The sequence below is a fragment of the Oncorhynchus keta genome, chromosome 34, assembly GCF_023373465.1.
Source record: "Oncorhynchus keta strain PuntledgeMale-10-30-2019 chromosome 34, Oket_V2, whole genome shotgun sequence".
NCBI classification, from domain to species: domain Eukaryota; kingdom Metazoa; phylum Chordata; class Actinopteri; order Salmoniformes; family Salmonidae; genus Oncorhynchus; species Oncorhynchus keta.
In genome coordinates, this window is record NC_068454.1 from 81931564 (window position 1) to 81947253 (window position 15690).

Sequence of the window (15690 nt, forward strand, 5' to 3'; positions counted from 1 at the left end):
AGTTGAAGTGCAAGTTTCAACAGATTCACCTATATTAACACCAGCCCTATTTTCCTGACAGTTTTCCTATAGGTGTGCCACAAAGCGGTATCCTTAGCGTTGGCACACAAAACAAAAAAGTATTAGAATTTTGGAACTAGATGTTTCTGCACGTTTGGGGACGTTACAGCATGTTATCCCACCAGTGGTGAGAACCTGCTGTAGCTCTTATTACCATCATCTATGCCGTAGTTGGTTTTAGGTGGTTTGAACCAATTTATATACTTACACAACCTTAGAAATCTGAAAATTGACATTTTACATCAACAAATAACATTCAATTCATTTTTATCTCTTACAAAATTAGGAGAACCAATATAAATAATTTACTAAATCACAATTAATTTGTAAAATAATCTGTACTGTAATCCCCACGGCCATTTAAAACAAAACATAATACTTTTTAAAACGTGGTGACCCCACTGCAATTCCCCCGCGCCCACACTAGGGGTCGCTCCACCGACTTCGAATACCACAATTTTAGACAAATAGAAGCATACAAACACAAGCTGTCAACAGTGTGGGATGGCCTCACCTTGAGAGCAAAGGCACAGCCCACATACGCCACAAACCTCTCCTCCTGCAGACCTGGTAACGGTAGCAGCACTGACACAAAATGCTGGGCCTAGACAAACACACAAATGTTTTTAATGTTCTTGTGTGGGAGGGGGAGAGGAAAAGAGGAGGGGGGGGAGAAGAGAAAGACTTGCCTCCACCGTCTGAGTGTGCAGCCCAGGAGAAGAAAGAAGAGAAAAAACTTGAATAAAATCAGAATCCGTATAAACAGGAGTAAAGACCAGAGACAGGTCAGAGGTAAAGGTGTACAAGAGAGGGAAAGGTCTGTTAGTGTGTGTGTGGAGGGAGGGGGGATGTGGTGTGTGTCTGTCTGCGGGGGTCCCTGTCTACCTTATAGAAGATGAGCCAGTACAGGCCTGTTCCCACGGTGATGAAGAAGAAGACGTTAGCCAGATCACCAGCGTAAAACAACAGGAACTTCAATACGGTCTGAGAGCAAGAAAAAGAGGGGTGAGAGACAGAGAAAAAGAGGGGTGAGACAGAGAAAAAGAGGGGTGAGAGACAGAGAAAAAGAGGGGTGAGAGACAGAGAAAAAGAGGGGTGAGAGAGAGAAAAAGAGGGGTGAGAGACAGAGAAAAAGAGGGGTGAGAGAGAGAAAAAGAGGGGTGAGAGACAGAGAAAAAGAGGGGTGAGACAGAGAAAAAGAGGGGTGAGACAGAGAAAAAGAGGGGTGAGAGAGAGAAAAAGAGGGGGTGAGAGACAGAGAAAAAGAGGGGTGAGAGAGAAAAAGAGGGGTGAGACAGAGAAAAAGAGGGGTGAGACAGAGAAAAAGAGGGGTGAGACAGAGAAAAAGAGGGGTGAGACAGAGAAAAAGAGGGGTGAGAGACAGAGAAAAAGAGGGGTGAGAGACAGAGAAAAAGAGGGGTGAGACAGACAGAGAAAAAGAGGGGTGAGAGACAGAGAAAAAGAGGGGTGAGACAGAGAAAAAGAGGGGTGAAGACAGAGAAAAAGAGGGGTGAGAGACAGAGAAAAAGAGGGGTGAGAGACAGAGTGAAAAGAGAAAAAGAGGGGTGAGAGACAGAGAAAAAGAGGGGTGAGAGACAGAGAAAAGAGGGGTGAGAGACAGAGAAAAGAGGGGTGAGACAGAGAAAAAGAGGGGTGAGAGACAGAGAAAAGAGGGGTGAGAGACAGAGAAAAAGAGGGGTGAGAGACAGAGAAAAAGAGGGGTGAGAGACAGAGAAAAAGAGGGGAGAAAAGAAAAAGAGGGGTGAGAGACAGAGAGAAAAAGAGGGGTGAGACAGAGAAAAAGAGGGGTGAGAGAGAGAAAAGAAAAAGGGGTGAGAGACAGAGAAAAAAAGAGAAAAAGGGTGAGACAGAGAAAAAGAGGGGTGAGACAGAAAAGAAAAAGAAAAAGAGGGGTGAGAGACAGAGAAAAAGAGAGGGGTGAGACAGAGAAAAAGAGGGGTGAAAAGAGGGGTGAGAGACAGAGAAAAAGAGGGGTGAGACAGAGAAAAAGAGGGGTGAGAGACAGAGAAAAAGAGGGGTGAGAGACAGAGAAAAAGAGGGGTGAGAGACAGAGAAAAAGAGGGGGTGAGACAGAGAAAAGAGGGGTGAGACAGAGAAAAAGAGGGGTGAGACAGAGAGAAAAGAAAAAGAGGGGTGAGACAGAGAAAAAAAAGAGGGGTGAGGGGTGAGAGAGAAAAAGAGGGGTGAGAGAGAGAGAGAAAAGAGGGGTGAGAGAGAGAAAAAGAGGGGTGAGAGACAGAGAAAAAGAGGGGTGAGAGACAGAGAAAAAGAGGGTTGAGAGACAGAAAAATAGAGAAGGAGAGGCAGAGAGAGAGAGGTCAGGGAAAATATATGACAAACATGCAATCGAATTCTACATTTAAATAAATGCATTTGGGTGTTTAAAGTTAATGGTTACTTTCTACTTTTAAACTCAGACAAAACAGAGATGCTTGTTCTAGGTCACAAGAAACAAAGAGATCTTCTGTTGAATCTGACAATTAATCTTAATGGTTGTACAGTCGTCTCAAATAAAACTGTGAAGGCCCTCGGCGTTACTCTGGACCCTGATCTCTCTTTTGATGAACCTATCAAGACTGTTTCAAGGACAGCTTTTTTCCATCTACGTAACATTGCAAAAATCAGAAACTTTCTGTCCAAAAATGATGCAGAAAAATTAATCTATGCTTTTGTTACTTCTAGGTTAGACTACTGCAATGCTCTACTTTCCGGCTACCCGGATAAAGCACTAAATAAACTTCAGTTAGTGCCAAATACGGCTGCTCGAATCCTGACTAGAACCAAATAATTTGATCATATTACTCCAGTGTTAGCCTCCCTACACTGGCTTCCTGTTAAGGCAAGGGCTGATTTCAAGGTTTTACTGCTAACCTACAAAGCATTACATGGGCTTGCTCCTACCTATCTCTCTGATTTGGTCCTGCCGTACATACCTACACGTACGCTACGGTCACAAGAAGCAGGCCTCCTAATTGTCCCTAGAATTTTTAAGCAAACAGCTGGAGGCAGGGCTTTCTCCTATAGAGCTCAATTTTTATGGAATGGTCTGCCTAGCCATGTGAGAGATGCAGACTCGGTCTCAATCTTTAAGTCTTTACTGAAGACTCATCTCTTCAGTGGGTCATATGATTGAGTGTCGTCTGGCCCAGGAGTGTGAAGGTGAACGGAAAGGCTCTGGAGCAACGAACTGCCCTTGCCGTCTCTGCCTGGCCGGTTCCCCTCTCTCCACTGGGATTCTCTGCCTCTAACCCTTTTACAGAGGCTGAGGTTGAGTCACTGACGTGATCTTCCTGTCTGGATTGGCGCCCCCCTTGGGTTGTGCCGTGGCGGGCTGTGTGGGCTATAATCGGGCTTGTCTCAGGATGGTAAGTTGGTGGTTGAAGATATCCTCTAGTGGTGTGGGGGCTGTGCTTTGGCAAATTGGGTGGGGTTATATCCTTCCTGTTTGGCCCTATCATCGGATGGGGCCACAGTGTCTCCTGACCCCTCCTGTCTCAGCCTCCAGTATTTATGCTGCAGTAGTTTATGTGTCGGGGGCTAGGGTCAGTTTGTTATATCTGGATTACTTCTCCTGTCTTATACGGTGTCCTGTGTGAATTTAAGTGTGCTCTCTCTAATTCTCTCTTTCTTTCTCTCTCGGAGGACCTAAGCCCTAGGACCATGCCTCAGGACTACCTGGCATGATGACTCCTTGCTGTCCCCAGTCCACCTGGCCGTGCTGCTGCTCCAGTTTCAACTGTTCTGCCTGTGGCTTTGGAACCCTGACCTGTTCACTGGACGTGCTACCTGTCCCAGACCTGCTGTTTTCAACTCTCTAGAGACAGCAGGAGCGTTAGAGATACTCTTAATGATCGGCTATGAAAAGCCAACTGACATTTACTCCTGAGGTGCTGACTTGCTGCACCCTCAACAACTACTGTGATTATTATTATTTGACCATGCTGGTCATTTATGAACATCTTGGCCATGTTCTGTTATAATCTCCACCCGGCACAGCCAGAAGAGGACTGGCCACTCCTCATAGCCTGGTTCCTCTCTAGGTTTCTTCCTAGGTTTTGGCCTTTCTAGGGAGTTTTTCCTAGCCACTGTGCTTCTACACCTGCATTGCTTGCTGTTTGGGGTTTTAGGCTGGATTTCTGTACAGCACTTTGAGATATCAGCTGATGTACGAAGGGCTTTATGAATACATTTGATTTGGTTAGAAGTCGGGGTAACAGGTTAAAGGTCAGGTACCTCCATGTCAATGAGAGGAGAGCCAATCCTCCTCTTCCAGCTGGCTGTCTTCACCAGGGAATACAGAACAGAAACGCCACCCAACACACCTAGGGCGATCTACACACACACACACACACACACACACACACACACACACACACACACACACACACACACACACACACACACACACACACACACACACACACACACACACACACACACACACACACACACACACACACACACACACACACACACACATCATTATGGTCTTCACTATACATGCAATCGCAACAGCATTACCCTTCTCGTTCTCTGCCCCCTGGTTACTCACATCAGTCTTCATGTGAGCCTCAGTCTGGTCCATCTCATAGTCCACAGCAAACGACACCTAGAACACACAGAAGTTACAGTGGGATCAGGGATGTGTGTGTGTGTGTGTGTGTGTGTGTGTGTGTGTGTGTGTGTGTGTGTGTGTGTGTGTGTGTGTGTGTGTGTGTGTGTGTGTGTGTGTTACCCACAGAGACAGTCTGTGTGTTTGGGGCAGTGATGAGGACGTCTGAGTAGGTCACAGAGAGGAGAGGAGGGAACACCTGTCCCTTCTGGGTCCCTGGCACCAGCTGAAACCTATGTCATAAATACACACACATGTTTTCACACCCTGCTAACATTGATGAATGCGTGTAGTCCTACATGGAGGTGTGTTTGTGTGTGCAACTCACCCTATCCTGATGCTGCTTGCGATGCGTATGACTTTTGGCAGAGAGCCGAGGCTCTTCTCTCTCCCACTCAGAGTATCCACCAGTAACACACGTCTCGATAGGTACCAGTCGTTCAGGTTACCTACACACACCAGTTATTCAAGATACTTGTTGAGGGAGAAAAGACTTAAAACAAATGTACCCCCTCCCACATTCACCTTGGTTGATGAACTTCCTGTTGTATTCTTGGTTGAGGTTGCGTGTGGGGAGGGGGAGCAGTCTCCTGTCCTCTCCTCGGCTCAGATCCACAAACACATCGTAGAATAAAGGCTCAGCATAAACACGCAACAGGTCTGCTACGGAGAGAACACACTACACACACAGACACATATACGTAATAGAATTGGCGCTAAGTGAGAACGCAAAACAACTGTCACCATGAGAAAACACCACAGCACATGTTGATGAGATAGAGACAGGGCTTGACTTGGGCAGGAGTTCACCGGATCTGAGTCCTGGCACCGCAAATGTTCTACTGCTCGAGCTCCTGTTCCTCTTATAGAATATTATCTCAAAAGTATTGTGGAGCTTCTGCACCTAAATACTGTATAAACAGTAGTGGCATCCAAAATGAGTACCGGAACCCATTTCAGTTCAAGTCAAGCACTGGATAGAGGTAGAAACTCACAGTCTCCTGGTAGGCCGTGCCAAAGGTGTAAGCTGCCTCCTGTCTCCTGGCGGTGTCTGGACAGAGCTGGGAGAGGAGACAGTCACTTTCCTCAAGTCAAAACTAATAATGATAACGACTGATCTATGACTGAGTTGTATCATGAAACACTGGCGTCTCAACACTGGAACCAGCAGTGTGATGGAAAGAAGAGCACCTTTAGGCAAGACTTGTGTGTCACTAAGGGCTCTGCTCCCAACCTCAGGTTGTTACAAATATTACTACAGTAGACAGCTCAGCTTGAAGGTCAATATGAATGGGAGTCATTATGAGACTGCAAAGTGTGGCAATGCAAGACTAGCCTTCACTAGTCAGGCTCAAGATGAACTTCCTGTTTTACCTGCAGGTTGTTTCCTCCCACTTTCTCCCATTGGAGGAAGTCTCCTCTGGCGTTGTAGACAGCAGCCACTAGGTTGATGTCTGTATTCTGAGAAAGAGAGACAACGCACATAGAATCGGAGTGATCATCACAGGTGTTATGGTAATAGTGTTGGGTCAATGTGTGTGTTACGGACCCTGTTGCGTCCCTTGAAGCTGAATCCAGTGGGAAGTGGCTCTGTCTGCAGCACGCGGTTGGCCAGACCCGGCTGGTCCCCGTAGTAAAGCCATGGGAGATTGGCTCTCCTAAAGTCACAGGGGCAGGAATGGACAGTTCCATTGATTGATCTACTCCAGATTTTACATTATTGGTTGAAAACAGTGGTTAGAGACTCCAGAGCAAGAGTAGATCTTCAGAAGATGTTTTAGGGGTTATAGGTTAGGGGTCAGGAAAAGGGTTAGAGGTTACCAGTAGGATATGTCCTGTGTAGATCCCAGGGCTGCGGTAGCTCTGAAGATGGTGTTGTAGAGACCACAGGCATCGTTGGCCACGCTGCTGAAGGAGTGCATGTTCATCACACACATGTTCCCCAATGCCTGGCATGCTGTCAGGTTAGTATACACCTGTACAATGAACACATACCAACACGATCAGGTCAGAGAACACCTGCCGGACACACCACACACATGGACAAGTGCACATAGATCGTCCAGGGACAGAAAGGTGAACATGTATTTGAGAGGCTGTATATTTTACCAAGCAGGCAGCTGCTGAAGAGTAGAGGTTTGTGGAGAACCATGCTGATTGCACAGGAAGGGACTACAGGGGGAACATACCAAACAGTGTTACTATAATTCCACAGTCACATAACTACAGCAGGCTCACTGATGCTCTGGGCCCAGTTTTTCAAAAATTACAGTATCTACCAGGATTTTTCCTATCATAGGAATAGAACAGAGAAATAGAATGAATACAATGGAATACCCCATTCAAGTAAATTATTCGTTCTATTTCTATGCATTTAATCTTATCCAATAGACAACATCCAGATAGATAACATTTGAAAAACTGGGCCCTGTTGTGTTGACTTACCAGCTCGGCATAGTTGACATTAGGGTTCACGGCTGTAGGGAGGTTGTTGGGAGGGAAACACATACCTCCAGCCTGTAAAGAAACACGACATATGATTCACGGATGCTCTAGACTTGTACAGTGCCTTGCGAAAGTATTCGGCCCCCTTGAACTTTGCGACCTTTTGCCACATTTCAGGCTTCAAACATAAAGATATAAAACTGTATTTTTTTGTGAAGAATCAACAACAAGTGGGACACAATCATGAAGTGGAACGACATTTATTGGATATTTCAAACTTTTTTAACAAATCAAAAACTGAAAAATTGGGCGTGCAAAATTATTCAGCCCCTTTACTTTCAGTGCAGCAAACTCTCTCCAGAAGTTCAGTGAGGATCTCTGAATGATCCAATGTTGACCTAAATGACTAATGATGATAAATACAATCCACCTGTGTGTAATCAAGTCTCCGTATAAATGCACCTGCACTGTGATAGTCTCAGAGGTCGGTTAAAAGCGCAGAGAGCATCATGAAGAACAAGGAACACACCAGGCAGGCAGGTCCGAGATACTGTTGTGAAGAAGTTTAAAGCCGGATTTGGATACAAAAAGATTTCCCAAGCTTTAAACATTCCAAGGAGCACTGTGCAAGCGATAATATTGAAATGGAAGGAGTATCAAACCACTGCAAATCTACCAAGACCTGGCCGTCCCTCTAAACTTTCAGCTCATACAAGGAGAAGACTGATCAGAGATGCAGCCAAGAGGCCCATGATCACTCTGGATAAACTGCAGAGATCTACAGCTGAGGTGGGACTCTCTGTCCATAGGACAACAATCAGTCGTATATTGCACAAATCTGGCCTTTATGGAAGAGTGGCAAGAAGAAAGCCATTTCTTAAAGATATCCATAAAAAGTGTCGTTTAAAGTTTGCCACAAGCCACCTGGGAGACACACCAAACATGTGGAAGAAGGTGCTCTGGTCAGATGAAACCAAAATTGAACATTTTGGCAACAATGCAAAACGTTATGTTTGGCGTAAAAGCAACACAGCTCATCACCCTGAACACACCATCCCCACTGTCAAACATGGTGGTGGCAGCATCATGGTTTGGGCCTGCTTTTCTTCAGCAGGGACAGGGAAGATGGTTAAAATTGATGGGAAGATGGATGGAGCCAAATACAGGACCATTCTGGAAGAAAACCTGATGGAGTCTGCAAAAGGCCTGAGACTGGGACGGAGATTTGTCTTCCAACAAGACAATGATCCAAAACATAAAGCAAAATCTACAATGGAATAGTTCAAAAATAAACATATCCAGGTGTTAGAATGGCCAAGTCAAAGTCCAGACCTGAATCCAATCGAGAATCTGTGGAAAGAACTGAAAACTGCTGTTCACAAATGCTCTCCATCCAACCTCACTGAGCTCGAGCTGTTTTGCAAGGAGGAATGGGAAAAAATTTCAGTCTCTCGATGTGCAAAACTGATAGAGACATACCCCAAGCAACTTACAGCTGTAATCGCAGCAAAAGGTGGCGCTACAAAGTATTAACTTAAGGGGGCTGAATAATTTTGCACGCCCAATTTTTCAGTTTTTGATTTGTTAAAAAAGTTTGAAATATCCAATAAATGTCGTTCCACTTAATTATTGTGTCCCACTTGTTGTTGATTCTTCACAAAAAAATACAATTTTATATTTTTATGTTTGAAGCCTGAAATGTGGCAAAAGGTCGCAAAGTTCAAGGGGGCCGAATACTTTCGCAAGGCACTGTATTTCATTTTAAACCCATACATGACACACACGCGTATTATAGAGGGTGGGCTCACCAGGATGTTGGAACCACACATACAGGACTGAGAGGTGTTGATGAGGGAAGCCTGGCATCTCTGACACCTGACAGAGACAAGAGAGCAGAGTCAGACAGAGACAGACAGAGACCGACAGAGACAGGCAGAGTCAGACAGAGTCAGACAGAGTCAGACAGAGACAAGAGAGCAGTCAGACAGAGACAGTCAGACAGAGACAGACAGAGACAAGAGAGCAGAGTCAGACAGAGACAGACCGAGACAGACAGAGACAGGCAGAGTCAGACAGAGACAAGAGAGCAGTCAGACAGAGACAGACAGAGACAGTCAGACAGACAGACAGTAAACGGTTCAGTCAGCAGAATCTTAACAAGTCATGCCATCTGAGAGTTTAGAGCAGAAATATCAGTTGTTCTGCAGGAAGACTTGGCTGTGTCTGGTACCTGTCTCTGTAGCTGTTAGGGGCTGAGAGGGCAGGTTCAGCTCCGTTACACACCTCACACCTGGCCTCTTCCAGAGGGTTCCCCTGGACATCCCGCTCCACTACAGTACAACAATACAACATTAGCATCACACAGCGGCGCACCATAAACACCATCACATCCCCTGTAGACGTGGCTCCTCCAGCTGCTGTCTCACCCAGTATACTCCCAGTTTTACTCACCCAGTATACTCCCAGTTTTACTCACCCAGTATACTCCCAGTTTTACTCACCCAGTATACTCCCAGTTTTACTCACCCAGTATACTCCCAGTTTTACTCACCCAGTATACTCCCAGACGGGCACTGACAGGTTCCCTGCTCAGTCAGACTGCCCGGACAGAGGATACACCCATAGCCATCCTCTGTTACTGCCTACAGGAGACAGGCAGAACAACACATGCAGTTCAGCACCAGTGGGGGCTGCTGAGGGGAGAACAGCTCATAATAATTGCTGGAACGTAGCAATGATGTAACCATGTGTTTGATACCATTCCCCTTATTCCTCTCCAGCCATTACCATGAGCTGTCCTCCCCAACTACGGTGCAACCAATCTCCTGTGTTCAGCACACTTCCCAGGACAATCTGTATTGACTGAGACCTTTAAACTGGTCAGTGAATGATAAGTAAATAGAAATAGCACTGTATTATATGGTGTGATGTACTGTCTAGTAGTACGGAATAAGAACATACCGTTTTTTCTAGTGGACACTTCTGACAGGTGATGGAAGCTCCGTTGGTGGCGAGAACTCTGAACCCAGTCACACATTCACAAGACAGACCTGATGAAGGAGGAGAGGGTAATTGGTTAACACAAGAGATTATAACAGTGGACACAGATGTAGGTTACGTTGTAAACCACCAGTGCCATTTCTCTCAACAAACAATACTTGCAGCAATCTTATTGACTGATGAACCAGCTAACATAGTCTACATATAGGACAATGCAACTAGCAGGCCAGTTTAGACTATATTAGCTGCATTATTATCCAATTCTAGCCAGCTAGCTAGCCAGGTGGTTTACTGCAATACATACATTCCTCCCTTATGATTCGCTACTGCTGTAGTTAAGTACTATTTAGCAAAGAAGGTTGAGCCTGTTCTATTCTTACACATAAAGTTTTAAACAAAGCGATTGACTCTACAACAAACCCAGATTGGAGTGGATTAGCGTACTGCTAATTAGGTAGCCCGTTAGTCACAGTACAACCAACAACACCATTGATAACGCACCAGTTGCACTCGTACTCTGGTTCGGTCCGCATTTCACACAGGACTGACTGGAGATGTCGTAGAACTGTTCCACGCTGCAGTCTGAAGGACGCTGAAACGAAATCGTAAACTGCTGGGAGTGAAGTAGGTTTGATTTTATTGTTAGAAATAGTGCCAATCCGCACACAAGTAGCATCCCCGTTGCCATGGTAGAGAAACTGACTTCCTGTTATTTTACCCACAACCCCTTCTGTCTTTTGGGGCGTGTGCTCGCGCCACTTTTCTTGCGCCTCCCTACTTCCCCATAAAATGCGCACATGTGGCAGCTCGTGCACAGTTAATGTGGTCGGGCTCATAAAGGGACAATATTTCGACCTATCAGCATCACACAAAATTACGATATAAAAGGTTGAAATACAGAGAAGCCAGAGTTGTTATAGTTTTCACCTAGTAAGTAATTTGAGGAGTTGAGCTGTTTCAAATATTCTTAAATGTCTCATTTCACAGCCACGGTGCCTCGGGGCTAACTAGCTTGCCAACCAGATGTTCATAATCATGTACCGCGTGTCAGCGTTCATCAGTTGTGTTGTTGGTTACTTAAGGTGTTTAATTGTTCTGGAAAATCTGGAATTTGGATGTTCTTAATTTAAGTAAAAAATGTGCCCATTTAAATGTGTATCCTTTTGTTGCTGTTCTTAATGTATTAAATAACTCGATTTCTGCTTCATGTTAAAGACACTTTTGTATCTGTTTCCAGACCTCTGTTTGCCAGATAAAAGGAGTTAAATATGACCATGTACTTCGGTTGCAGGGTCTGAATATTGAGGCCGTGGCTGAAGACATACGAAGATAAGTTTCTTTACCAACTTATACATCCCAGAAGGTTGTGTGTGTGTGTGTGTGTATACACTGCTCAAAAAAATAAAGGGAACACCTAAACAGCACAATGTAACTCCCAAGTCAATCACACTTATGTGAAATCATACTGTCCACTTAAGAAGCAACACTGATTGACAAATTTCACATGCTGTTGTGCAAATGGAATAGACAACACATGGAAATTATAGGCAATTAGCAAAACCCCCCCAATAAAGGAGTGGTTCTGCAGGTGGTGACCACAGACCACTTCTCAGTTCCTATGCTTCCTGGCTGATGTTTTGGTCACTTTTGAATGCTGGTGGTGATTTCATTCTAGTGGTAGCATGAGACTACAACCCACAAGTGGCTCATCAATGTGAGCTGTGGCAAGAAGGTTTGCTGTCTCTGTCAGCATAGTGTCCAGAGCATGGAGGCGCTACCTGGAGACAGGCCAGTACATCAGGAGACGTGGAGGAGGCCAACAACCCAGGGGCAGGACCGCTACCTCCGCCTTTGAGCAGGAGGAGCACTGCCAGAGCCCTGCAAAATGACCTCCAACAGGCCACAAATGTGCATGTGTCTGCTCAAACGGTCAGAAAGACTCAATGAGGGTGGTATGAGGGCGTGACGTCCACTGGTGGGGGTTGTGCTTACAGCGCAACACCGTGCAGGATGTTTGGCATGTGCCAGAGAATACCAAGATTTGCAAATTCGCCACTGGCGCCCTGTGCTCTTCACAGATGAAAGCAGGTTCACACTGAGCACGTGACAGTCTGGAGACGCTGTGGAGAACGTTCTGCTGCCTGCAACATCCTCCAGCATGACCGGTTTGGCGGTGGGTCAGTCATGGTGTGTGGTGGCATTTCTTTGGGGGCCCGCACAGCCCTCCATGTGCTCGCCAGAGGTAGCCTGACTGCCATTAGGTACCGAGATGAGATCCTCAGACCCCTTGTGAGACCATATGCTGGTGCGGTTGGCCCTGGGTACCCCCTTATGCAAGTCAATCCTAGACCTCATGTGGCTGGAGTGTGTCAGCAGTTCCTGCAAGAGGAAGGCATTGATGCTATGGACTGGCCCACCCGTTCCCCAGACCTGAATCCAATTGAGCACATCTGGGACATCATGTCTCGCTCCATCCACCAACGTCACGTTGCACCACAGACTGTCCAGGAGTTGGCGGATGCTTTACTCCGTGTCTGGGAGGAGATCCCTCAGGAGACTATCCGCCACCTCATCAGGAGCATGCCCAGGTGTTGTAGGGAGGTCATACAGGCACATGGAGGCCACACACACTACTGAGCCTCATTTTGACTTGTTTTAAGGACATTACATCAAAGTTGGATCAGCCTGTAGTGTGGTTTTCCACTTTAATTTTGAATGTGACTCCAAATCCAGACCTCCATGGGTTGATCAATTTGATTTCCATTGATAATGTGTGATTCTGTTGTCTGCACATTCAACTATGTAAAGAAATGTATTTAATAAGAATATTACATTCATTCAGATCTAGGATGTGTTATTTTAGTTTTCCCTTTATTTTTTTTGAGCAGTGTATTATAGAAGGATACCTTGGTGAAGCGTTCATTGTGTTCACTACAGAGGGAGATTTGGGGCAGGAGGGTAGCCTATTTGTTAGAGCGTTGGACTAGTAACCGAAAGGTTGCAAGTTCGAATCTCCGAGCTGACAAGGTACAAATCTGTCGTTCTGCCCCTGAACAGGCAGTTAACCCACTGTTCCTAGGCCATCATTGAAAATAAGAATTTGTTCTTAACCGACTTGCCTAGTAAATTAAAATAAAGATGGCTATCACTCAATGAGGTGCTCTGGAACTCTTCTTAGAAAGTCTGCGGTGACCCTACATATTAGTAGCATCGCAGAACTGCAATGAAAAATGGAGTCCAAACTACAGAGGGAGAAGCTCCTTCCACCTGTAGCGCCCTTGCCCAACCCTGCCACAGCCCTACTGTTCGGCCTTGTTGCTGTTATCCAAGGACTGCAGTCTAATCAGCCAGGAGAGCACAACAAAGCGACAGCAGCACCTGGTCCTGTGCTCAGCACTGTCGCTAGTGCAACTGTCGGTCCTGTGCTCAGGGCTAAAAACACAGCTGTGCCTGTTACTAGTCCAACGCTCTAACCACTAGGCTAGCCTGCCGCCCCAAACCAGCTAAGGAGACCAGAAGAGGCTTACAGGCCAAGACCAGGCTACGTCAAGCTCTTTGGCCTGCCAAAAACTGTCACCAGCCAGGAGATCTGCCACTTCTTCAAAGGCCTGTTGGTCCAGGATGTTATAGCTAATGTGAAGCTGGGCGTGAGACAGGGCTGCCTTGTAAAGTTTGGGCCCAGGACGCATGTGATGCTCTCAGCTTCAACCACCAGCAACTGGGCCTCTGAGGAGATGTGGAGCTATGCCATCCAGCAGTGTCAGAACCCTTCATATGACCCATTGGAAAACCCCTTGTATAGGCCCACAACCCAGAGAGATAAAACCTTGTACAACCCCCAAGAAATACCCTCGTATACAATCCAGAGATGGACCCTCATTAGAATCCAAGGAAATGCAGCACCAGGAAAGGGCAAGGCCCTCATACAGAACCCAAAGACCAATCTTGTATGAGCCTGACAGAGAAACACACAGGATCTGGGCCAAGAGGCGCTCTGAGGACAGGTCACGGTCAGCGAAGAGGCCCAGATCCTGTGAGTCCCGAGCATGGAGTACTGTATTATGGCCAAAAAATCTATTCAAAACAATAACGAAGAATGAGAAAATAATTGTTTGGCTGTCCGAACATCACAAACAGCAAAATATTACACTTACTGTATAAGGATAGCGAGAGGACAGATACAGCGTTTGTAATATTCGACCAAACGGAAGACTACGTTTATGCTTTGAACCTCAACGGCTGCCATGTTGGTTCCCAGGCCATAGACGTCTCATCTGTCACCAAGGAGAAGATGCAAGCCATGTTGTCAACTGGGAGACACCATGGCAACCCCAAGACAACACTAGCAGTGTCAGAGCGAAGCGAGGAGAAACATCAGATTGAGAGACCGTTTCCCACAGCACAGACGTGTTGACATACGAAACAGCCAGTCATACGTGATGAAAGTGGGAATAATTTTTTCCCCCTGCGACCTTCCTCTGACTGAACAGTTTATCTACATTCTGCATGATCAAGATGGCAATGGCATCGGTGAGGCTGTGGCTCAGTTTAAAACTGAGGATTTTGCAGGCCCAGAAACAACATGGCAAGACATTACTTTATGAAACCAATATTTGTTTATTTTTGGCACTAATTAAATGTTACCCGATTCTGTTACCAAAGTGACCTGATTTTGATTAACTCTTAAACTGTTTTCAATTATGCTAGTATGTCAATTCACTCCGTTTATGGTAGATTTAAGGTCAACTTGAGAGCCAGCAACATTTCTCACACAGCTGGAGAAACAGATGACACCACTGAGAGTTTATTTTCAGTTCCCTATTTTGTTGGATCAGAAAATCAACTCATGGAATCCCCTGGCTGATGCACAGTTCTAGTTTTACAGCGAAGGAACAACATCCTCCATACTGGGCATTTGGAAAGTACTCTAAAATGGATTAAATACATACCATCGGGTTGATGGTCACTGACAAGAGCGCCAGAGTTCCCCTGTGGAGAAACTTCCAGATGGACAACCATCTCGGCAGCACTCCACCAATCAGGCCTTTATGGTAGAGGACAGATGGAAGCCACTCCTCAGTAAAGGCACAAGACAGCCCACTTGGAGTTTGCTAAAATGCACCTGGTCTGATGAAACCAAGGTTTAACTCTTTGGCCTGAATGCCAAGCGTCACATCTGGTGAAAACCTGGCACCATCCCTATGGTTAAGTATGGTGGCAGCATCATGCCGTGGGGATGTTTTTCAATGGCAGGGAGACTCATCAGGACCATGGGAAAGACGAACAGAGCAAAGTAGAGATCCTTGATGAAAACCTGCTCCAGAGTGCTCAGGACCTCAGACTGGGGCAAAGGTTCAATTTCAACAGGACAACAACCCTAAGTACACAGCCAATACAACCCAGGAGTGGTTTCAGAACAAGTCTCAATGTCCGGGAGTGTCCCAGCCAGAGCCCGGACTTGAATCCAAGCAACAGTCTCTGGAGAGACCTGAAAATAGCTATGCAGTGATGCTCCCTATCCAATCTGACATACCAGACAACTCGAGGCTGTA

The 15690-nt window shown here is 46.0% G+C and overlaps 1 protein-coding gene and 1 pseudogene across 1 annotated transcript in view; one reads left to right on the plus strand and one right to left on the minus strand.

Moving 5' to 3' along the window:
* The window catches only part of LOC118376524 (meckelin-like), an 18058-nt gene extending 7170 nt beyond the window's left edge, over window positions 1–10888 (minus strand). The window contains exons 1-18 of the mRNA XM_052495637.1: window positions 10640–10888; window positions 10100–10188; window positions 9690–9780; window positions 9369–9468; window positions 8947–9013; window positions 7139–7210; window positions 6803–6865; window positions 6515–6669; window positions 6243–6351; window positions 6068–6154; window positions 5689–5754; window positions 5219–5372; window positions 5022–5142; window positions 4821–4926; window positions 4634–4690; window positions 4315–4413; window positions 946–1044; window positions 575–664 (exon numbers count right to left, since the gene is read on the minus strand). Coding sequence (XP_052351597.1) covers window positions 575–664; window positions 946–1044; window positions 4315–4413; window positions 4634–4690; window positions 4821–4926; window positions 5022–5142; window positions 5219–5372; window positions 5689–5754; window positions 6068–6154; window positions 6243–6351; window positions 6515–6669; window positions 6803–6865; window positions 7139–7210; window positions 8947–9013; window positions 9369–9468; window positions 9690–9780; window positions 10100–10188; window positions 10640–10826 — 1812 coding nt within the window. The 5' untranslated portion in view covers window positions 10827–10888. The remainder of the gene's footprint in view (window positions 1–574; window positions 665–945; window positions 1045–4314; window positions 4414–4633; window positions 4691–4820; window positions 4927–5021; window positions 5143–5218; window positions 5373–5688; window positions 5755–6067; window positions 6155–6242; window positions 6352–6514; window positions 6670–6802; window positions 6866–7138; window positions 7211–8946; window positions 9014–9368; window positions 9469–9689; window positions 9781–10099; window positions 10189–10639) is intronic.
* A 285-nt stretch (window positions 10889–11173) lies between these two features.
* Window positions 11174–14800, plus strand: LOC118382795 (uncharacterized; annotated as a pseudogene).
* Window positions 14801–15690: the final 890 nt, after the last annotated feature.